Below are 26406 nucleotides of genomic sequence, written 5' to 3' on the forward strand. Positions count from 1 at the left end.
AAAAAAAAATTATATCTGAATATTCAGATATGAATAATATCATGATGATCTTAAAAAATATTACATTTGCTCTAACATTAGTGTTTGTATATGAATAATTTATGATATATTAATATCAAAACAAATCTAATAATTTCCAAATATATCCTGATACAATTTGTAATAAGATATTCTGATAATTTTTCCATCCCTTTGAATGGCTAATTCCCTTACCTGAGAGGCCTAATGTTTCCATCCCTTTGAATGGCCCTCCTCTGTGTACGGCTCCAAAAATCCAATGAACTGGAAGGAGAAAGCCTGGATTAGCATGTTAGCTAAAGGTGATTAAGGCTTCGTTTGGGGCTGCTTTTTTAATGCTTTCTAAAACAATTTTTTCAAAAAAATTATTTTAGAAAGCAATCAAAAAGCTCCCAAATGAAACCTAACAAAAATTCTAGAACAAATAGTAGCTAAACAACTGGATATTTTTTTTATACCTCTTGGCAATTTGTACATCACAACGGGTGGAGTTAGAAATTTTCTTCATGTGGGGGCAAAAATTATTGAATTTATAAATACGCTCAACCTTTTTCATCCAGGCTTGGGATCGACATTGATGGTTTTTTTTTTTTTTCAAATATTATTATAAAAAGATAAAATATATAATAAAGAAAAAACTCACAATTGAGAATATTAGCTCTTGATATTCTTACATAATAATACCTATAGTTTCTCCCTTTGAGTCATCATTTTTTAAATCATTATATAATTAGTTCATTATCAATACTATTAAATATATATATTTTTAAATATAAGTTGACAATCATTCATTCAAGAATGTTCCATATGATATTTTTGCATAAACAATTTTTATATAATATTCATTGCAGAGAATGTTCATTAGACCATAGTTGTAATTAGCAATATCAAAGCAAAGTTTATAAGTAGAAAAACCAAATGATAAATATTATTTTTAATAGTTTCAACTAAATTCTGAGCAAGTTCTTCAATTCCTTTCAAATTCATGAATGCATCAGTTGGTCTCACATCAACAATTAAATTTCTAATTTGATTGTCTAATATGATGATTTCTATTTCTAAAAAATCTGACAGATAAAATTTTGCAAAGCATATCAATCATTATTTATCAACAACATCAAGCTTGTATCCCACTGCATGGGGTCGACTACACGAATTATTTTTCTCCATTATGTCTTATTAAGAGTCAAATTCTCATTTAAATCTAATAAAAAAATATCATTTATAATATTTTCTAATCAAGCCTTTTTAGGTATATCTATCTTTCTTAACAAAAGACAAATCTAATACATCTATTCTCCTAGCAGGGTCATTGGAAGGCCATCGTTTTATATGACCAAACCACCTAAGATGACTCTCTCTAATCTTATCTTCCATTGGATCAACTCCAACCTTGTCACGCATGTGCTTGTTTCGTATCCTGTCTTGAAGAGTAAAGTCACTCATTCGCCTGAGCATCCTCATGTGTGCAACACTTGAATTAATATTATGCTTCTCTTTAAATTGTCAACAGTCTGTGTCATAAAGAATCGCAAGTCTCACTAACACCTTATAGAATTTTCCCTTAAGTTTGAGGGAGACTTCTCCATCACACAACAAGACCGATGCATTCCTCAACTTCAATCATCTTAAAGTCAAGTAATAATATCCTCATTTATTTGATCATCACTTTGAACAATAGTCGCAAGATATCTAAAACATGTACTCTTATTAATGACTTCATTGCCCAAAGTGACAATCCCCTATAGATCTATTACTATTAAAATTACATTCCATATATTCGATTTTAGATCTACTCAAATAAAAATCGTTAAACTCTAAGATTGACCTCTATAATTCAAGTTTACCTTCAAGTCTCTCTCTAGTCTAATCAATAAGAAGAATATCATCAGCAAAAAGCATACACTAGAGTACAACCTCTTACAAATGTCTTGTGAGATCATGGCCTCAAGACAACTATGATCTCACCCACAATAATCATCTAGATGGTAGGAGGGGAAAGAACCAAAGTCGTTAAAAAGAACCAAAGTCGCACCGTATCCATGACAAAAGCAAAAAGATATGGGCTTAAAGATGATCCTTAATGTAATCCAACTAAGATAGAAACATACTTGGTCAAACCACCTTGTGTTTGAACACAATCGCTCCTGAATATATATCCTTGATGACTTGAATATAAGCATTATTAACCATTTTCTTTGCAAAAACGCATTGGGTTCGGGTTCGGGTTAACCCGAATAGTGTCGGGTTAGTTTCGAGTTCGACCCGAACCCGACCTGTGACCCGAAATTGACACCCCTACATGAAAGGGAGAAGAGTGACTACCAGGTCTGCCATTCAGTAGAATTTGCTTGCTAGATCGAACTTCGAACACCCAAGTTAACACACTAGGAAGTGTAAGGGTTCTATTATCCTCGTTCCAAAAGAGATTATACCCATTAATAACATGCTATGTTGCACCGATATAGATACGGCGAGACAGTGCCCCCAGAACAAAATTTTATTATAAGAGTTATTTTAAAGTTTTCTCTACCTTCTCGGTACTACTTGGTACCATTCGATACCCCTCTGTACCGAGCAGTACCGAGCAATACCGAGTTCCGGTACCGAGTAGTATTGAGCATACCAAGCAATACCGAGTTCTGGTACCGAGTATTGAGCAGTACCGAGTATCGAGTACCGAGCAATACCGAGTATCGAGCGGTACCGAGCAGTACCTAGTACTAAGAGGTACCGAGTACCGAGTACTGAGCGGTACCGAGTACCGAGCAGTACCTTGTTCCAGTACCGAGCCTACGATTAAGAAAACGAAGAACGAAGAAAACGAACCTTCAATGCTCACGTCGCCTTCACTGTTCGTGTTGTCGAGTTGCTCCATCGATGAAGGATTCTGTCGGCTTTAATGCTCGCGTCGTCAAGCCTCTTTGTCGACGAAAGATGATCCTGTCTGCTTCTATGCTCACGTCGTCGAGCCGCTACTTCGACTATAATAAAGAAGATGAACACCTGTGCGGAAATGAAAAACCTAGCTCACCAAAATTTTTAGGCCGCATAAATGAATAGGGATATCGAGCGGATAGCCGAAATGAATAGGGCAAATTACGACTCTATTTTTTTTTAAAAGGACATTCCGATCAAATTTAAATAATATTTTAATTGGCACGGCAAAGCCGTATCCGACACGTATCTGTGCCGTATCGGAGGCGTATTTGTATCCGACACGTGCTCGATACAACATGCCTCATAAATAGGCATATCCGTGCAACATAGATAACATGAAATGAGCACACCTTTATAGAACGTTGAACTGGGAGAATAAAGATTCTTAATGCCTTGATTCCATCGCCCAAAATCTCCTTTCAATATCCCACTTTTTCTTTCAAGGAAACTAAAAAGTAAAAACTAGGCATGTTTAAATTCATGTGATTTATTTTCAGTTTTTGATAAAGAACGATTGATATGCTTAGCAAAATTTTATTCATAAATTTTTTCAAAAATAAAACTCATCATATTAGACAATCAAATTGAAAACTTATTGTTTATATGAGATCGACTAATACATTCATGAATTTAAAATGAATTGAAGAACTTGCTCAAAAATTAATAGAGAATAATGAAAAATAATATTTATCATTTGGTATTTCAATTTATAAAGCTTGTTTTGATATAGATAATTACAACAACAGTCAAACAAGTATTCTCTACAATGAACATTTTAAAGAACAATTTACGCAGTCATATGAAATACTCTTGGATAAATTGTTTACTTATATTGAAAAAAGATATATTTAATAGTACTAATAATGAAATAATTGATCAACAATTTTAAAATATGAAGACCCGAGAGTAAAAAAATTATATGTAATATGTAAGAAGAATGTGAAAAACCAACATTCTTAATGGTAAATTTTTCCTTTATCATACATTCCATCTTTTTATAATGATACTTGAAAAAAAAATAAAACAACCAATATCGGTTCCAAGCTTGGATGAAAAATATTGAGAATATTTGTAAATTCAATCTATATAAAAAAAAATCCTAGCTCCGTCTCTGCCTCAACGTCATACATGAGAGTAGGGGTGTCAATATTGGACCTAACCCGAAAACCCGACCCGAACCCGATCGAAAATTTCGGGTTTGGGTTGACCCGAACCCGAAACAAGTTGGGTTCAGCTTCAACAACTCAACCCATTTCAAAAATCGGGTCGGGTTCTGGTTGACCCTTTGAACCGAAATTGACCTATTTTTTACCTGAAAACCCGTTTTTGACTTGACAACCCGAGATTTACCCGTTTTTTACCTGAAAAGTTGAGATTAACCCATTTTTTGACCCGAAAACTAGTAATTTTTTATTGACACTGGGTCATTCGGGTCGAGTTAAAACCGAAGCGAGTCGGGTTCAGTCTGGAAAACCAACCCGTTTGCAAAAACGGGTCGGGTTCGGGTTCGGGTTGACCCGAATAGTGCCGGGTTAGTTTCGGGTTCGACCCGAACCCGACTATTGACACCCCTACATGAAAGGGAGAAGAGTGACTACCAGGCCTGCCATTCAATAGAATTTGCTCAACCCATTTCAAAAATCGGGTCGGGTTCTGGTTGACCCTTTGAACCGAAATTGACCTATTTTTTACCTGAAAACCCGTTTTTGACTTGACAACCCGAGATTTACCCCTTTTTTACCTGAAAAGTGGAGATTAACCCATTTTTTGACCCGAAAACTAGTAGTTTTTTATTGGCACCGGGTCATTCGGGTCGGGTTAAACCCGAAGCGAGTCGGGTTCAGTCTGGAAAACCGACCCGTTTGCAAAAACGGGTCGGGTTGACCCGAATAGTGCCGGGTTAGTTTCGGGTTCGACCCGAACCCGACTATTGACACCCCTACATGAAAGGGAGAAGAGTGACTACCAGGCCTGCCATTCAGTAGAATTTGCTTGCTAGATCGAACTTCGAACACCCAAGTTAACACACTGGGAAGGGTAAGGGTTCTATTATCCTCGTTCCAAAAGAGATTATACCCATTAATAACATGATATGTTGCACCGATATAGATATAGCGAGACAGTGCCCCCATAACAAAATTTTATTATAAGAGTTGCTTTAAAGTTTTCTCTACCTTCTCGATACTACTTGGTACCATTCGGTACCCCTCTGTACCAAGCAGTACCGAGCAATACCGAGTTCCGGTATCGAGCAGTACTGAGCATACCGAGTTCAGGTACCGAGTATTGAGCAGTATCGAGTACCGAGCAGTACCGAGTATCGAGCGGTACTCGGCAGTACTGAGTACTGAGCGGTACCGAGTACCGAGCGGTACCTTGTTCCGGTACCAAGCCTACGATTAAGAAAATGAAGAACGAAGAAAACGAACCTTCAATGCTCACGTCGCCTTCACTGTTCGTGTTGTCGAGTTGCTCCGTCGATGAAGGATTCTGCCGGCTTTAATGCTCGCGTCGTCAAGCCTCTTTGTAGACGAATGATGATCCTGTCTGCTTCTATGCTCACGTCGTCGAGCCGCTCCTTCGACTATAATGAAGAAGATGAACACCTGTGCGGAAACAAAAAACCTAGCTCACCAAAATTTTTAAGCCGCATAAATGAATAGGGATATCGAGCGGATAGCCGAAATGAATAGGGAAAATTGCGGCTCTATTTTTTTTTTTAATAGGACATTCCGATCAAATTTAAAGAATATTTTAATTAGACACGGCAAAGTCGTATCCGACAAGTATCTGCACCGTATCGGAGGCATATCCGTATCCGACACGTGTCCGATACAACATGCCTCATAAATAGGCGTATCCGTGCAACATAGATAACATGAAATGAGCACACCTTTATAGAACGTTGAACTAGGAGAATAAAGATTCTTAATGCCTTGACTCCATCACCCAAAATCTCCTTTCAATATCCCACTTTTTCTTTCAAGGAAACTAAAAAGTAAAAACTAGGTTCTTTTTTGTAAGAAATGGAGTTGGGAGAACAGCGAGTAGGATTAAAGTCATCAACAGTACACCCACTGTTCATATCCACAATCTAACATCTCCAAAAAAAAAAAGGTTGAAAGGTAGTTTTATTCTCCACGAAAAAAAATAAAATAAAACACTAGATTTTTTAGTTAATTCGCACACTTCAGAGATAAAGTTTAAATGAACCTAAGCGCATAACAGATGTCAAATGAGAAAGAAGGGATCTGGATTTGACAAAGGATTCATTTGAAATTATAGGCGTGCAAAACAATCGACTAACCAAAAAATCTGAACCTAAGTGAATAAACCAGTTAATATAGTTTGGTTCCATCTAGGTTTGCCATTCTGTCTAAACCAACTTCTTTGATTTGGTTTAGGTTTAAGGTTTTGTAAAATCAAAATAAATTAAATCAAACCAATTAAGCATAGTATATCGAAATAAATTAAACAAAGCCAGTTGAAATCATTAAGAAATATTTAAAACTATAGAGAACCAAATCAAATTAAACAGAAACAAATAAACCAACTCCTAATGATTTTTGTTCTTAAACTAAAAATTGAATAAGAATTCAGAACCAAACGAATCAATCGGTTTGGCTTGTAATAGTGATGATTTCAGGCTTCATTTGGTTTGCTTTTAAGTAATAGTAAATTTGAAACCAAACAGAATTATGTGCACCCTATTTAAAATTAGGGATTAACATATTAGATGTGTTTATTGATGCATTGAAAAGTTGGGTGCTAAGTTTTGTTAAAAGCAGTTTGATTTACTATTCTAGATTTCCACTATTTGAATGTCACCCAAAACAAACATTGCATTGGCATAATATTGATAAATACCTTTGATCCATCATGTGACCACCGAGCACCATAGCCTTCATGGATGCGAATCTCAAATACACGGTTATGGGTTTGAATATCATAGACATTCATCCAGCAGCATTCATTTAGCAAATGGTTGACAATCTCCGACGCAAGCCTGTTCTTCTCAGAATCTAAAAAGGCACGTATAGGAAACAACCATCATCAGATGATGGATAGAAAACAAGCTTCTCCTAAGGGCATCTCCAATGGAACGCCATACAAACATATGGCGTTTCTTTGATCACTCCATCCGAGCGACATTTTTGCCGCTATTCACTGCAGGTGCACAGTGCGACGCCAATATTGACGTCGCACTGTTCACTCACCATTTGTTTTTTTTTTTAATTCAAAATTAATTATTACTGCATTTTAGTGTATATAAAATGAAGTATGGGAAAGAATATATTAGGAATATTCTTTTTTGGTGCTAGAAAATTTGAGTTTGATTGGAGACAAATTACTACATTTTGGTGTATTACTGCATTTTAGAGTGAAAAATATGTTTTTCAGTTGGAGATGCCCTAAAAGCCACTGGGCCAAGTAGAATTTGTAGAAGTTACACACCACCTCCACGAAAGCTGCCCCACCATTCTTCACTACTCCTGTGAACATGCTTTGCTAATGACCTTGCAGCATCAGTTAGGGTAGAACCTTCAACCTGAAGAAAAAATAGTTGATATTTGAGATATCTGTTTACGGCCACACATGTTTGGATATTCATAATAAGAATAGATATTAATTAATAATCTGCAAACAGTAAGATTAAAATAAAAAGTAAAAAACTGTACAAAAGAACTTGGCTGTTTGAAAAAATGGCATACATTTTGAAGGGGAGAATACTTATTTATTCCAATTAAATGATAAAAATTTCAAATTTTGTCCTCTCAACCCAACAAAAGAAGTCAGCCCAACCGCTTTACACCAACCAACTCCACCCCACAAATTATTCCCAGCACACCCCACAACTCCCTTCAATACACATAATCATAGAAAAAATGTGTTGCAATTCAGTTTAGTATGGTTAGACTAGTTACTACCAGGGAAATAATATATGGTTATGATCCAAAGAAACCAATTGATCTTCCTAGTATGCCCTTCACATTCATTTTTTTATTCAATATTCATTTTTGCAAAAGATTTTCAAAGCCTTCATCATTATGTTAGACAAGAATTAGAAGTGACTAATATAAAATATACTGATGCAATAAATAAAAATAGAAATTTTATGAAATATAATATTGGAGATCAGTGCTAAATAAGAAATTTGACACAAATGCATATGTTCTTGAATTGTCAAAAGCCATATTTATTAACCCAATTTTTAATATAAAGGATTTGTTATCATATAAGGGAGTTAGAAAAACTCCAAATATGCAGGATGATTCTTTTGCAGAAGGATAAAATCATTATTTACAGGTACCTACACAACATTCCTTCTTTAAGATGGATCATATTATTAGATGAGATGTTAACAAATGAAGATAGAGAATATAAATTTTTCGTGAGATGGAAGGACAAACCATCAACAAAGGACACTAATTTACTAAAGATGTCTTAAATATACTTGTACCAGAATTTGTGGAGTACATTGATTTCAAATCTTCAGAGAAGAATTTTTGAAAGCTCATGAGAATTGATGTGACACAAAATACTTATACAGAAAGAAATGGACCAATAACTAAAGCTTAGGCAAGAAAGTTAATAATAATCAAGGTCCCATGACTAAGTGCAAAACAGAGTGTATTAAGTATAACTTAAATTTTATGTGTAATGATTATTTTTAAGACTAAATATTTGTAATTTTAAATATGTGGTCTCTAGTACGATTTTAAAAGGTGAATTTCAATTTTTTATATTTAAATTTTAAAAATTCAAATTTAGAAAATTTTGAAGTTTAGATTTTCAAATATTGAGAGAATGTGATTTTAATTCAGGTGAAAATGTTTATTTAAATAAAAGAAATAAACATTAACCATGAAAGGTTGGTCGGCTAAAGCAAAATGCAAGGGTGGTTATCTCACTCTCTTATTCACTAGCGTGCCAGCCTTCCTCTCCTTTTTCCTCTCTAATGCATTTGAAATTGATATTTGTATACACTATTTATATTGGCAAGAATAAGAAGTGAATGGTTGTTGTTATTTTGTTAAAGATTGGATTTTATTCTGAGGGGATTTGGCAGTCAACTACATCACTGAAAGAGTTTGGCGATTCTTTCAAGCTTTGCCACTTTTGTGAATGAAAAGTTCTCAAATCTCCTTAAATCCTATCCATCTCTTACCATAACTTTTTTGCAATTTCTCCTCACACTCCCTTATGAATTATCCATCCATCCTCCCACAAAAATCTATCCAAAAAGCCTATATGAGCTATTGATCAAGATTAGACCAAATCAAATATATTTTGTTCTATACCACATTTGACCAATCAAAATCCCTAAAATTTAATGAAACCTTCCTAAATTAAAGTAGATACACTTTTCTTCCATTTCCAAGAATCTCCAAGACATGGATTTTCCACATTATAAAACACTTAAACCCTATATCCCAAAGTAGCAAATTTTGATTAGAAAACACCCAAACCCTATATCCCAAGTATATAATACAAATTAAATATTTTTATACGTACAAATTTATATTTAAAATTTATTTAGAGGTCCACATTCCATTTGATAATTTAATTTATTCATGCCTCCTAATAAATTCTAATGATGTATCTATTAAATTATTGTGAAGTATAATGTATAATTTATGAAAATCGAGCCAGACAAATTTTCACTCATTTAATTCTGATTACTATAGTTAGGATGAGTGTTTGTGAGAAACGTGTCTAACTGAATTATCTATCTCTGTTATGCCTCGTAGTTAGCAAGAGGAGGTCAAAATAAGTATTTACACTCATTACTTCTTTAAGCATGAGTTGGATATTATTGTTCACAGGTTGCGACAAAGTGTTAAGTTTCAGTTAATTAAATTGTGGTTGCAATTAGTTATTGTATTGCAATAATTTAGTTGATATAAATTTGGCCTGTTAAATTAGAAGCATTAAGTGATAAATCAGACTTACATTGGGTCGGTGAAGTTTCATAAATGATGATAACAGATACGATCTTGGAGGAGGCAGAGCATCCAAAACTGTTCCCGCAGTGTGCATCATACCTAGAAGACTACCAACTCCTTCACAGCCCAGTCCCTAAGAATAGAAATGAACAAGATTTAAAAAAACATGTAAAACAGGTGGCAACTGCAAGATTTAAAAAAACATGTAAAACAGGTGGCAACTGCGCCAGAGGTATATTATATAATGACATAAAAAATATGAAAAAATATCAAAATACACAAAATTCTTTTACCATTAATGAATTGCAGAGATCAGGTTCAGCTTAGTTGAAGTTGACTTTTATAAGATTATTTCTACATTTTTTTAACTTCCTTTTAAGAATACCACAAAATTGGCATGAAGCTCTTCAGAACAAAAACATCCAAAACTTGCTGCAATTATCTAGAAATTTGTGAAAATGAATCAGTAACAAAATTGTATTCACTATTAGGACATTTTGAAAAAAAAAATACTGCATAGATGTATACACTCAAAAAAGTTGGGGGCCATTTTGGTCCCTCACAAAGAGTTGAGGGATCATTTTGTCTTTTTCTCATTATGAAAATATTCTTCACTTCTTTTATTTTAGTTCAATTTAATACTAACATTAGATAAAATTGTAATAACTTACGACAACTTAAAATAACATAGAACAAGGGAAAAATCTTAGAAAACAACATAAGAAAAAAAGATAACAATTGTGAAAGACTTAGGAGTTTGATCAGTAATTCCATTTTTTATAATTATAAGAAAAGAATTCATCCAATAGAGAGAATATTTTTCTTTTTTGATTTGTTACACAAGATTCAGTCCTCTAACTTGGTCGAGTGTTAGCAGAACCAGTACAGTACATCTTTAGTTCCAACGAATCAAATAATAAAAATTATAAGGCATTTGCATAAGTAATAAGAGATATTATATACAAAATAGACTATATGAAAGTAATTATGGAATGCACCATATTGTACTATATTATATAAATATTTAAAATAAAAAATACTATAATAACAAGAAACAATACAAATTATTAGATTGCTTCATAATAAAATATTTTTTAACAGTATAAAATTTGGTACTTTGCAGTATTAGATACAAATTTCATAAAATGCATTAAAATACTCTGTAAAATATCTATCATACACTAACATAATTACTATATTATATAAATATTTAAAATTTAAAAAAAAACTATAATAACAAGAAACAATAGATATTATTAGATTGCATCATAATAAAATAATTTTTTAACAGTATAAATTTGGTAAATCGCAGTGTTAGATACAGATTTCATAAAATGCATTAAAATACTGTGTAAAATATCTATTATACACTAACATAATCATTATTTCATATTGTGCATCATGTTATAAATAAACATTTTATAAGCATACAGGCATGATGGAGATCTGACGGTCTAAACTTGTTGAATGCGCAAATCTTATGTTCTACAACAAGCAAATTAACAACTTGATAATTTGAGGGATTGATTATTTTTTTATTTTGGAATTTTAATTTAATTTAATTTTATTTTATTTTTTGAAACATACATGCGTATGATGAGAATGGGATGTGTTCTTTTAAAGATTCCGACTCACAAGGTTTGCATCAGTATTTTAAATTTTTCATGGTCCAACTGGTACATTGATTTGATGCTTTTAACAATAGTTTGGAAGGCATGAAAAATATGTATGTATCCATATTTCTGCCTAACAAATATATAGTTAAATATAGGGGTGTCAAAAAGGATTGATGGGTTGGTTTGGGTTCGATCTGAATCCAGTCAATCCGAACCCAAGCCGTTTAATAAATGGGTCAAAAAAAACTAACCCGAACCTGGCCGGCTAGCAACCACCCAAACTAACTCATTTTGGTTACCAAAAAAATAATAATAACTTATCAACTATTAATTTTAGCATATATGATCAAAAATAAGAAAATATAAGAACAACAATTTAAAATACTGTGTAAAATATCTATTATACACTAACATAATCATTATTTCATATTGTGCATCATGTTATAAATAAACATTTTATAAGCATATAGGCATGATGGAGATCTGACGGTCTAAACTTGTTGAATGCGCAAATCTTATGTTCTACAACAAGCAAATTAACAATTTGATAATCTGAGGGATTGATTATTTATTTATTTTGGAATTTTATTTATTTTATTTTTTGAAACATGCGTATGATGAGAATGGGATGTGTTCTTTTAAAGATTCCGACTCACCAGGTTTGCATCAGTATTTTAAATTTTTCTTGGTCCAACTGGTACATTTATTGGATGCTTTTAACAATAGTTAGGAAGGCATAAAAAATATGTATGTATCCATATGTCTGCCTAACAAATATATAGTTAAATATAAGGGTGTCAAAACGGATTGATGGGTTGATTTGGGTTTGATCTGAATCCCATCAACCTGAACCCAAGCCATTTAATAAACAGGTTAAAAAAACTAACCCGAACCTGGCCTGCTAGCAACCACCCAAACTAACCCACTTTGGTTAAAAAATAATAATAATAATAACTTATCAACTATTAAGTTTAGCATATATGATCAAAAATAAGAAAATATAACAATAAAAAAAATAAGGGGAAAAGATATTAAACGTGCCATTTTCAAGCCAAAAGCCGACTTGCACAATATGACCAATTTAATAAACGGGTCAGAAAATGCAACTTGAACATGATCCATTTATTTAACAAGCCAAGTCGGTCATTAATTGACACCCCAAATTAATTATATAGTTATGAATACATATATAGGATGAATGTCAAGTGTATGTACAACATAATGGAGGTGACAATATCCCGTTACCCACTTCCAAGTGACACTAAACCAAGTGTTTCACTTTATTGGATTCAATTTTATGCCTTAGCATATTTATGGCCAAGTGTTTCACTAAACCAGGTGACAATAATGTCAAGTGTTCCACTAAACCAGGTGACAATATTTATTGCCTTAGGATGAATGTCAAGTGTTTCACTTTCAATAATAAATCTTTCTTATATTGGATTCAATTAAGTATCAAATTTTACATTTGAAAAATTAAATGATCTAAAAATCAAGCAAGAACTAATCCAGTTCAAACCCAAATAGTCCTGAATTCATTTTTGGATTCTCTATAATCCATTTTGAATTTCCTAACATATTTAAATTTAATCCAAAATCTAGATTGAAATATGGATTGTGGGGTGGCTTCCACAACCAATCAGATCCAAATTTCAGTTTCAAAATAACTTAGAATAAAGTGCAGTCGCTTTGAATTCAACTTTGCAACTAAATTTGGACAGTATGATACCTAAGCCGGCAGAATTCTGATTCTATAATGGCTCATTTTCCTTGAATTCCGATCTAAAGACTAACATCATTAAAATACCGAGTGTCGGAACCTAGATTAGCTATTTGGTTAGCCACTGCTAAACTACTAGGCTACTAGGAACCTGATCACAGAACAGTACATCAATAATTTTTTTAGTAATTGTAATGGATTGAGTTTGGTGTAGATTGCTCCATAAATATTAATTTGAGGATAAAATATATTCTATTTGATATACTCTATCCAATATGCTTCTTACTTCTATACTGATAAGATTCAAATGGTACATGTTACTTAATATAAAATACAAATAGATACGTACCGAAAGCAGGTTGCCCAATAAAATATAAGGCTGGGAAGCTGGTTTCAAAACATGAATCGCCAAAACACCATTTGACTTTTCCTTCTCCTCTGTATAAAATTTTCGGTAGATTTGCACACCTGAAAAATACACATTTTATTTTTAATGGAAAATAGCAACACTGCGATCTGAAATGTAAAGTCTAGTTGTTCCAGAACCAGAAATTTTTTTAATAAATGTAATATTTTATTTACCAATTACTACATAACTTATTGAGGTCAAAGTGATCTTTGCATGGTGACCATAAGGGAAGAGAAAAATTGAACAACAAGCAATTAAGATGACTCAGTTATCACCTGATAATGTTAAGATGGAATACCTATACCTGCACCCTCAAACTCTGAGAGTTCCCAAGACCATACTAATAGATCAACATTCACATATAAGTATGATATTCAAGGATTGATGTACTGAAGTAACTTCAAAAGTACCAAAACAGGCTGCAAGAATCCCAAAATCTGCTGAGTCTCCCTAAGAACCGGTCTAGGAAGGTGGAGGTTCAAAAGAATGGAATAATCCAGTTTATAATTTCAGGGAAAACAGACTTAGCCTACGGAGTATATAAGGATGAAATTATGACTAACTTGCCTTCTTCAACAGTTGGGATGCCTGGAAGAGCATTAGCAAGTTCTACTTCCAGCATCTCAGAGAATGAACGATAATATCTGACATCCTGCAAAGTACCACTGAAAGTCGACAAAAAAGAAGAATGGGGAAGAAAAGAAATTTCATGGAACAATCTATCTAGCCCAGCATTTTATTAATAGGATGCCATTGTTTCTTAACAGTAACATTACGTGCATCACTTAGTGAAAAAGATTAATGTTAAATTTGAACCATAGCAATTGAAAGCAGGGCGGATTTTTTATATATATAGAAGGTAGGAGGCGAACAAAAAAAAAGCTATCCAAAGGTGTATGCATAGTATAAATCATGTGAGGAAATCACCTGAACTTGGAGCAGAAGAGATCTATTAAACAGAAGAAAAGAACCAGCTGAAATCCTGGTATCAAGTCCAACATTTAGTAAAACTTCAGCAATTTGACAACAAAATACAATTTATACCAAAAAGGTTAAGCTGAAAGTAATTTTCATTCAATTCTTCTTAATAATAATATAAAGTTTACAGTCTCTCAGTGCAGATCCATATTGACAATGAAGTCAGTATATAACTTTCTTTCTTTTTCTTTTCTTTTTCTTTTTTTTTCCAAATGGGCCGGTAAATTGGCTACAAATAAAAAACCAAACATAGGTAGCTAAAAGCTCCAGAATTTGATCATACCAAAACAGTTACCACCAGTGAAACATAATTAAGATTATTGCACATTTAATTTGAATTGCTCATCCTTTTTCTTTTTCTTTTATTTTTCTCCAACCATTTGGGACGGGTGAGAATCTAGCTCTCAAAAAACCCAGTTGGTTTCCAACAAAAGCCATGACACAATTTCTACAAGGAATTATCACTTGAAGCAGAAGACTAAAAATAAATGAATACAAGGGGGCATATGTAGTGAACCAAACCTAGCCAAACTGGACAAGCCATCGCCAATCCTAAATTAGCTCGAGCAAAACACAAAGCCATCTTGTGAATCACACAATTAACCCAGCCAACCCCTCCTTAGTTTCCTTCACACTTGAAATTCTCCAGCTATCTGACCACCTATGATGCAATTTAAGGAGATGACAGCTAGGGCATCACACCTCTCCCCATTTTCTTTCTCCTGAGCTGCCAAACTTCCCCCTTAGTCCCTCCCTCTCTGTTTCTCTCTCTCAAAACCAACGACAGAAAACATCCTCCCTCACACCAAACCATCTCCTTCACCTTCTTCCTCCTCGAGTAAGAACCACTGAAAACAATTTCTTTCTCCTCATTTATCTCTTCAACCAGAAGTAACCGCAAATGTTCCTCTTCTTCCAATAATCAATTCTTTTTTTCTTTGTTTTATTCTCCTTCTTTACTCATAAAACATACATATTTTAGTAATATCTACAGTTGATATTAGATTAAATTAGTTTAAGTTTTATAAGTAGTTGAAATTATTAGTGTTGGGAAATAAATTTGGAGAAATTATTATTTAGTTCACGAGGGTAAAACAAATCGTTGAAATAATTAATTTAGGTTTATTGTGAGTAACATATTTTATTTAGGTTGTATTTTTATTGAATAACACTTAAATTTTAATGTCTTTATCAGCATACCAATAATTATTTGAAAGCTCATATTGTGTAGGGGCTTTATCTTGATTTTCATCTGATGTAGATTGGTTGGATCTCTATTAGCATTGAGTTTCGTAGCATTCCCTTTCAGGTAATTAATCTTTATCTATTAAGGGATATGTGTACACTTCTTTTTTATGGTTGTTGTTTTTTTATGTTTGTAATAATTACTCGAACATTTTATGGTTGTCAATTGCAAATTTTACAATCAGCTATTGCTCTCTACATCTTAGTAGATATCATTTGAATAATCCTGTGATAGTAGTGCCTTATTTTTTAATTGTTATGTCAGCTTTTGAAAATTTGAAATTATTTATACAACAACAAGCTTTTATCCCACTATGATAATGCATATTGGCCAAGTTAAATATAATAGATCATATTCCTCCAAACATAATACTTTAACACGATGAAGGTTTATTAGCTTGAGCTAGAATTATTAGCAAGATCTCAAGATGCATGATGCGATAATGTGGTAATTTTCAAGCAATTTGTAAAAAGGAAAAGAGTGCTTGAGTTTATTGCAGAACCCAATAATGACTTCAGCAAAATTTGTGTATAAATCTTAAGAAAAAAAACTATCATTAAATCAGGTGTTTTCTCACATACGAACTGAAAAAGGAAGAAGAATGGAAATGCTTGACGTTCCAATCTCCAAAATATCTACCATGAAAACCACCTAACCCCAAGATAAAGGACTTGTTGATATAGACTCTTTCCTTTAAGAAGAGAAAAAGCCTTCATTCAAAAGCAATTTATGGCATAACTACATCAAGAAGAAAGTACAACAACATCAAGCATTTATCCCACTACGTGGGGTCGGCTACATGAATCATTTTTCTCCATTGTTTCCTATTAAAGGTCAAATTCTCATTTAAATCTAATAAAGAAAGGTCATTCCTAATATTTTCTAACTAAGTCTTTTTAGGTCTGTCTCTACCTTTCTTAACATAAGTCAAATATAATACCTCTACTCTCCTAACCGGGTCATTGGAAGGCCGCCGTTTTATGTAACCAAACCATCTAAGGCGACTCTCTCTAATCTTATCTTTTACTGGAGTTACTCCAACCTTTTCACGTATATGCTCATTTCGTATCCTATCTCTAAGGGTAAAGCCACTCATCCACCTGAGCATCCTCATCTCTGCCACACTTAACTTAGTATTATGCTTCTCTTTTAAAGGCACACATTCGACACCATAAAGCATTACAGACCTCACTACCATCTTATAGAATTTTCCCTTAAGTTTGAGGGGTACATCTCTATCACATAACAAGCCCGATGCATTCCTCCACTTCAACCATCCAACTTGAATTCTGCTGATAATATCCCCATCAATTTCACCATCACTCTGAACAATAGATCCAAGATATCTAAAACGCATACTCTTATTAATGACTTGATCGCCCAAAGACACAATCCCCTCACTTAGGTCAATTACTACTAAAATTTACCTTACTCCATATATTCCGTTTTTAGATCTACTCAAGCGAAAACCTTTAGTCTCTAATGTTGACCTCCATAATTCAAGTTTACTTTCAACTCCCTCTCTAGTCTTTATCAACAAGAAGAATATCATCAGCAAAAAGCATACACCAAGGTACATCCTCTTGCAAATGTCTAGTGAGAACATCCATAGACTAAAGCAAAAAGATATGGGCTTAAGGCTGATCCTTGATGTAACCCAACCGAAATAGGAAATACTTGGTCAAACCACCTTGTGTTTGAACACAAGTAATAGCTCCTGCCATACATATCTTTAATGATTGAATTATAAGCATTATTAACTCCTTTCTTTTCAAGAACTCTCCATAGCACATTCTCTTGGAACTTTATCATAATGCTTTTTTCTAAATCAATAAATATCATATGTTAGATCTCTCTTATTTTCTCTTATATTTCTCCATCAAACCTCTTAATAAATGTATGGCTTCCATAGTCGACCTACCCGGCATGAATCCAAATTGATTTTTGAGAAGCATTAGTATCACACGCGCATACCGTATGCCCTTGTATTAATCGCTGCTCTATACTTTTAAAGTATGACACATTAATTTAATTCCTCTATAATTCGCACAATATTGTGCATCACCTTTATTCTTAAAAATAGGAATTAACACACTCATTCTCCACTCATCTGGCATCTTTTTAGTCTTCAAAATAGTATTAAAAAGTTTAGTAAGCCAAGAGATTCCTTCATCTCCTAAGCATTTCCACACCTCTATTGGAATATCATCAGGCCCAACAGCTTTTCCACCCTTTATTTTCTTTAAAGCCTCTCTAACTTCAGTTTTACTAATACATCGATAAAAATAGAAATCTTTATTTTTATATAGGGTGCTAAGGTCACTATAGCTAATCTTATTATCACAATTTTCATTAAAAAGTTTAACAAAATATCTCATCCACCTTTGTTGAATATCATATTCTAAGAAAAGTATTTTTTTATCTTCATCCTTAATACACTTCACTTGAACTAAACCCTTACTACTCTTATCTCTTTGTTTAGCTAACTTATACATATATCTTTCTCCCTCCTTAGCATCTAATCTATTATATAAATCACTAAAAGCTAAGGTCTTTAAATCACATATTGCTTTCTTAGATTTCTTACGAGCCTCTTTATATCTTTCCCAATTATCGGAATTTTTAAAATTAAAACAATTTTTATAACAAATCTTTTTATTCTTAATCTTTTCTTGTACATTTGGATTCCACCACTAACTATTTTTACTATTAGGAGATTTTCCCTTTAATACTCCAAGCACATCTTTTGTAATATTCTTAATATCACTAGCCACTTTTTCCCATATAAAATTGGCATCTTCATGCACAGATAAAATCTTAATATCAAGAAGAAAGTACATGTCAAAGAAAAATATTGGGAACTCCTAAGAAAGTCCCCGTCTATGGAAGAAATAAACTTCACAAAAAAGGGCACGACACACCTTATCAAACCAAAAAAGCTCAATCCAAAAGAAATGGGCAAACTTAAGAACTTCCTCAATTTTCTGAAAAAATCATTTGGATCATGCTCTCTAACTCAAAATAATGACTTTTAACTCGAGTAATGTATTAAATAATTCTCCTCACAAATGGATCCTAGATTCAAAAGTCACTAACCACTTGACCAATATTAACAACATTTTTCAAACTACAAATCATGTCCCAACAATAAAAAAATAGAAGTGGTTAATGGTTCTCTAACAACTGTAGAAGGTCAACGAAATATTTTAATTTTCTCCCCATTTAACCTGAGTGATGAGTTACATATTCTGCATCTTGCAATATATTTTCAATAAAATCACTAAATACCACAACTACAAGGTAATATTTTTCTTAATCACTGTGTATTCCAAGGCATTACTATGGGGATCTTTATCTTAACATTCCTACAAAATAAACTCCCAAAAAAACTAAACATGTTACCTCTTCAAGTCTTACCCAGCTAAAATCTCCAACTTGATATCTATACCCAGATAAAATCTCCAACAAGCTCAAGACTCGGAATCATTATTAAGTAAAACATCAACCCATCACTACATATTCTTCTCCATATCCCATCTCCCAATAAAGATTTTTTCAAAAATTTTCTACCATCCATAAAATCTTTTTTATAAATATCAGCTCTAATTCCATTAAAATATCACAAATTTTATTTAAGGCACTTGAAAATAAAAATTAGAAGGATGCTATATGAGAAGAGATGAATCCTTTGAAAAAAAATCATATTTGGGAGATCATTGAACAACCAAAAGGAAAGAAAATAATATGATGCAAATGATTTTTTTATCATTTTTTTAATAATACATAGAACAGATGAAAACCTGTAACGGTATAAAGTAAGCTTAGTAGCCAGAAGATATACTAAATCTTATGAAATTGACTACCAAGAAACTTTTACCCATTGCGAAAATGAACCAAATACATCTAAGCTTTTATTTTGTACGGAGACCGGACGGGAGAATCGTCCGATTAAACACTGGGTACCCAGCGGTACCGAGTGCAGGTACCGAGCTGGGTACCCATCAATGGGGTGATGTGGCGCATTTTATTAGTCTCCGTATGCCCTCAGCGCTCTGCACATAATAATTCAGCTTAATTTTTCTTGCAACCAATCATGGATGGTCCATGCAATAATATAATACAAAGAATGATTTCCTATCTTGGGATGTTGAAGGAAAAACCGACATGGATCAACCACCCGAATTTTGTAGTTCTTTCACAACAAATAGATTTTGCATATTAAAAAAATGCTCTATATTGTCTTAAACAATCTCCAAGAGCATGGTTTAGCTGATTCACAAAAGCCATGAAAGAAATTAGATACAGATAAATTCAAATAGATAATGCCCTCTTCATAAAACACTCCACTAATGGTTAAATCTCAACTCTTATAGTATATGTAGACGATATAATTATCAAAAGTAATGACAATAGAAAGAATTCACTTGAGAAAAAATATGTTAAAGAATTTGAAATCAAAGAGCTAGACAAACTCAAATACTTCTTGGTACAAAAATTATTCAATATGAAAATAGAATATTCTCTCTGAACAAAGAATATTCCTCTCTAAACAATAATATATCATTGATCTAATGAAACAAAAATGACTACTTGCAAACCTTATAAAACTCCAACTAAATCAGATCAAAAATTATCTACATGTGAAGAAGAAAAAGAAGTTAACATGAGATAATATCAAAGATTAATTGAAAAATAATATCTTTGTCTCACACTCGTCTAGACATCGTATTTACAATGGGTCTCATCAATCCATTCATGCACAAACTTTAAGGGTATCACCTTCAAACTGCCTATAAAATCTTCATATACCTTAAAATAAATTCTAAAGAAATCATCCATAAAAACATAATACTTTACAAATCAAAGGTATGCTAATGCAAACTATGTAGGATTGCCGGTGAATAAAATATTCAAAATTGGATATTGTACATTTTTTGGAGGAAATCTCACAATATGGAGGAAAAAATACATGTTTTTCAAGATTTAACATTAAGTCTGAATTTAGAGCTATTGCTCAAGAAATTTATAAGCTTCTTTGGATCAAAATCATTTTGGAAGATTTAAAAATCAAATGAGAATGGTCAATAAAGATTTATTGTGCAAATAAATCAACTATCAGCATTGCTTATAATTCAGTCTAGCATAATCATACAAAGCATGTAGAGAAGGATAAACATTTCATAAAAGAATATCGGGCAAGCTAAGAAAAAGATGAGTTATATCTTCTTAAAGAAAGAAACACTCATGTTTGTTTATTTTCACTCTCTATATAAAAACCATTTGAGAGCATCAATAACCCTATAATGTACGTTTTTTTATCTTTTCTTTTCAATATAAACATGAAATTTTTTTATTATGAGACTTATTAAATTACCAAAAATCATCGTGCTACTTTTCTATAAGTTATTTTAAATCCTCTAATCTTTTTTTAATTATTCAGTCTGACATTTAGGGACTCTCCATAATTCCCATCATTTTTGAAGCTATAGGATTTTTCATTTTCATTGATGACTGCAGTAGAATGACATATTTTTTTAAATAAAAATTTGATATAAGCCTTATTCTCCCTATTTTTACTGTCATGACATAAAGATAATTTAATATTAACATTAAGATATTTCAGATGGATAATTCTCATGATTATTTTATGACATATTATCATCTTTTTTCATAAAGAATGTATCATCTGTGTTCTCCTGACACTTCCCGTTTAAGTGGTAGAAAGAAAAAATTGTCATGTTATGGAAGTCATCACAACTTTTCTCTTTCAAAATCAAATGTCCAAAAAATATTAGGGAAGTAGTCCTAATTGCCACTTATCCAATCAATAGAATACCTTCAAGAATAATTGGCCTAAAAAATCTTATTAATTATCATCCCAATAAATAACTTCTTCTCAAAAATTTCTACAAAAATCCATGGGCATATTGCCTATATCCACCTTTACAAATAATAAAAGGGTAAACTTGATCCTAAAGCCCTCAAACATGTCTTTGTAAGGCATTTCTCCACCCAGAAAATATACAAGTGTTTTTATCATGCCACTTAAGAATTGCTTACTTCAAAAGATGACTTGTTTTTATGCAAAGTAAAATCTTTTCAATCAAACTCATCTTTAATAGGAAAACTCTTAATTGGAAGATGAGTTTGATAAAATATTTATGAAATATCTATCCATATGTGTCAACAAAACATCAACTTACAGACACAATATTATCAAAGGATTTTGTGATCCCATATTCAAAAATATTCTAAGCAAACTTGGAATACTAGATTTATACCATTTAGTTTGAAATAGAGTATTAATGGACATGGGACCGACAAGTCAACCATCCTTGGCAAAGTTCCTTGAGCACACTGATTAAAAGTTTTAACTGTAAGATAGATCCTTTTATATCCCTTAGATTGCAATTCTTGTGTCTCATTTTTCTATTCTAACCATCAGCCACTCTTGGGAACTTTTTTCTTTTTTGTAAATAAGTTTGATTTATTTTCATTGTAAGCCTATTTGAGAAGTCTATAAATAGTTAAATACATTCACATTTTGTATAGAACATAGATGTCAATGGCGCAAAATAGCGCGCGCCATGGCACATGGCGCGGCGCACCTACGGCGCCATGTGCATGGCGTGGCGCAGATGTTCAAAATGGCGCACGCTATTTGCGCCACATGCGCGCCATGGCGCACGGCGCAAAATAGCGCGCGCTATTGTTTGAAATTAAAGAGGGCTTGTTTAGTGATGTTTTTCTTTTTTTTTTTATTTGAATTTTTAATATTATATAATTTTGTTTTGTGCAAAACACAATGATTTATAGAAGTACTAAATTTTTGCACTTTTTTTAATAATTTCATTATTATTATAATATGTTTGATCGTTTTGATCTTTCATTAGTCTTATATTATTATTACACCTCTTTTACCTCTAAGAAATATAATAAAAGAGATTATATATTTATCAAATAAAATGTAAAATGACAATTGTTTTTTTTTTCTTTGGGATACGTAACACAAAGAAGTTTACTGAACATTTAGCATAGAATGTATATTTTATCTGGCAAAACATTAAATATAATTTTAATTAAAAAACTCATTTTATCATCAAATTGGTTGAAAAAATAAAAGTATTTAATATCTTGTTTGGTTTTAAGGGGCTACATATAATTAATTTAGTTTAGGAGAGATAAATGATAATTTCCATTAACACTTAATAAAATTTGGGAAATATTTTGTAACAAGAAGTTGTTTTCAAATTCATTCTCCATAAGGTATTGCATTGAACTAATTAAATGCCAAAACATAATAGTAGTTGTACTAAATTTGGGAGCATTTCTTTTTTTTTTTCTGGATGATTGATGCAATGCCAGCCAAGATCTTGGTGTTATTGATATGTTATTGTGAAAGAATGGTGCATTATTGTCCATATCAGTTGCTTTCGGTGATGGTGCTTCACTCTTAGGTTCAAACTTTGGTTGTTCTTAGCTCAAGTTAACCCTTGTAGGGCCAAACTGGACTCATTAAAAGCCCTAAACATGCAAAGGAACCATAAAACTTTGTTATTTTATATGCTAATTAAAAAAATGATGATGAAGATAACGAAGCTTTTTGGGCATTTGTTGATGATGATAATTCCAAAGAATAGTTGATTAAATTCTTATAAAATAATTGACCATTAAAAAAAAATGATTATAATATTTCGAATTATGAGATATTTGGGTGTTGTTTACTTGAATTTATATATGACTATAATTATCTTTCATTATTATGATAGCTTGTCTTTCAGTTTAATGATATTTCATATTCATGCTTATTATTTTATAATTCTTTTATAGTTTACGTCATATTCAAAATGGCGTGCGCCGCGCCATGCGCTATGCGTAATGGCTCCAAAGGGACCTTTGCGCCGTGGTGCGCCATTCGCCGTTAACAAGTATGGTATAGAAATTAAGCATTAAAAATTTAAAATTCAAAGTACTTTTCTAAATGATTCTTCTTCCATTTTTTCTATCAGTTATTACTTTTTCTTCCATGTTAAAGTATTATTAAGATTCCATTGATTCAATAAAATATTATTTACTTTTCATTCCTTACACTTGCTACTTATTAATACTTGTATATAAAACTTTTCTTTTGTGAGTGCAAAATAAATTTAATTGAACTTGATTTTTAAGATTTATCTCAAAAGTTGATATTAACCTTGTCATCACGTCATGAGTTGTCAGGATGTACCATCTTTTGGACTCAAGATGTGACAAATAAATGGGATGTATTAGCAAATAATCAAAACCCTATTCAATCAAAGAAAAGGGAAAGGGAGATCATTGCAAGAAAATATACAAAGAATTTTATTTAGTTTCACCCAACTGATAGCTACATCCTATAGACACTTTGTAGATTTTACTATGATTTGATCATAAATAGTTTAAACACTAATTCATCTAATATGAGCATAAGATGACACCCCTCTCTTTATAAAGCAAATACCAAGGACAGATAAAAATATAATAAAATTTCCAAAATTGTCATTAATGAAATAACCTAAAAATATTGGACACACTTTGAGAGCTTCGGCACCGCACAACCCCATCCACCCACCCATCTGCCCGCCAACATTCTTTCATAGTACAACCATAGTTCATTGTCTCAGATCATGCTTTCCCTTCAAAGATAGGCTAAGCAGCTGAAAACATGTTGATACTAGAGAGAAAGTGAATTATCCATTAATTCATCCACTTTGTAATGGACTCATGGAGTTTCATTTCAAAAAAGTTCAAAATTTTCATTTTACACACATTTATCTACCTTTTCAGGCCTATGCTAGTGGATACACAAGATTACCTAATTGCAACAAGCTTAGGCAGAACATCAATATATCTATCAAGCAATCTTTACATTCATCAAAATGATATTAGAAAAGAGTCTCAAATATCTTTGTCCGCTTATAATTTTTCACTCATCTATACCATTTATTCAAAGACAATTATTAAAATTACAAAGCAGTGACACAGTGTGAAAAACAAAAAAAGTCATAACTTTGCCAAAGATGATCAGCATGCAGATAAGTGAACTTCTAAGATCAAACAGGATGACTTATTGAATAAAAGAGTGAAAATCCATTAGGTTTAGATAATTTTGTACAGCCAACCTATTATAATCTTCAGTTGCACATCTACCTTCAGCTGTTTTCATTCCCACTGCAGATAATCAGCACATAATCACTTAGTCCCATGATGACCAGATAAGTATATTAAGTACTTTATAAAGAAGATACATAAAAATACATTCAAGCATAAAATTTCAAACCCTTAATTTTAGAGGAACCTAGATTCTGCAAAATGAAATCGTGTTATGTTCAATTCAATATGTGCAATTTTTGTTTTTTTTTGGCACAGTATCAATTACAGTTGATGAAAACAGCTATAACTTTGGCATGATATATTCATTTTTAATTAAACAAAAAGATAACGCCTTACTATTGCAAACTTGCTAAATTTTGCATGTAACTACAGTGTTCTTCGTGTCCTGTTATGAAACTCTGCAGAAACAATGCGCTCAAACTAATTTTCAGTGCCCAAAATTCACCTCTTAGCTGCGAGAAGAAAGGCTCCTGAACATGGAGTTCAAATTCTACACTCTCCATCATCTGCCTTACAAAAAAATTATATAAAAACGTCATAAGACAGCACATAAAATGTCCAAAAGCCAAAATTATGTGAAGACACTCAATTGCTAGGTTAAGCTCACATTGACCAACTCAGCACCCTTCTCCATGATCAATCTATCCCATTCTCTCTGCTTCAACATGAAGAACTCGTCTTCTCGTAATCCCTTCACCGAACCCAGGCCTCTCAAGAACTTCCCAGAGCTTATACAACCCTCCAAAGCGCGTGCAAGGTGTTTGTACAAAGGATACGCCGGTACACCTTTCACTGCCGTCTACGGAAATCTCTTATATGAAAATTACCTCCGGGAAGAGTGTAAAGGTAAGAAGATATAGAAGTTGCTAGGGTCGTACCGAGCTAATATGTGAAGGGGATAAGAAGGGGTCGTCTCGGAGGAGGTTATCGCAGTATAGTCGGGAAAATCCTAATGAAACATCAGAATCCTCCAAAAGGGAAGCAGAGAGAGTTAATCTCAGAAGCTCTTCCAAACAATCAGTAAGGAAGACAGGCGCCGCCCGCGGCGACGGCGGAGCCGGCTTCATTTCCAAGAGTTTGTTGCTCATGAGTACTACGAAGCTAGACGAAGATGATGATGGTTGATGGCACATAATTTTTATGGGATTTACCATGTGATTTTATTACATCTATATTATATATTTAACATTCAAAAGATAAATATTACATTCTTATCACTCAAACATTAATTTAACAACAAAAATATCACTCATCTTCAGCAATTCTCATTCTGTCTTAGGGGTGTCAATTTCGGGTCATGGGTCTAGTTTGGGTCGAACTCGGAACTAATTCGGATTCAATCGGGTCGACCCTAACCCAACCCGGGTAGATAAACAGGTCGGAAACTCAGACCCGGA

General features: G+C 32.7%; 1 protein-coding gene across 4 annotated transcripts; it reads right to left on the reverse strand.

The window, feature by feature from the left end:
- On the reverse strand, nt 1–26144 carry LOC110095591. 4 transcript variants are annotated; one of them, XM_020821196.2, is made up of 11 exons: nt 25888–26144; nt 25617–25808; nt 25455–25515; nt 25018–25066; nt 14578–14632; nt 14218–14302; nt 13591–13709; nt 9913–10038; nt 7414–7507; nt 6826–6980; nt 1–282 (listed from the first exon to the last, which is right to left on the reverse strand). In XM_020821196.2, exons 1-11 carry the CDS (start codon nt 26140–26142, stop codon nt 223–225), a joined length of 1251 nt encoding a protein of 416 aa, XP_020676855.2. In that variant the 5' UTR covers nt 26143–26144; the 3' UTR covers nt 1–222. The 4 variants fall into 4 exon arrangements, with proteins under 4 accessions (XP_020676855.2, XP_028554530.1, XP_020676851.2 ...); XM_028698697.1 differs by having other exon boundaries at nt 1–297; XM_020821192.2 differs by lacking the exon at nt 1–282 and adding an exon at nt 5375–5564.
- Between the last annotated feature and the right edge of the window lie 262 nt (nt 26145–26406).

This window comes from Dendrobium catenatum, unplaced genomic scaffold (assembly GCF_001605985.2).
Source record: "Dendrobium catenatum unplaced genomic scaffold, ASM160598v2 fragScaff_scaffold_1125, whole genome shotgun sequence".
NCBI classification, from domain to species: domain Eukaryota; kingdom Viridiplantae; phylum Streptophyta; class Magnoliopsida; order Asparagales; family Orchidaceae; genus Dendrobium; species Dendrobium catenatum.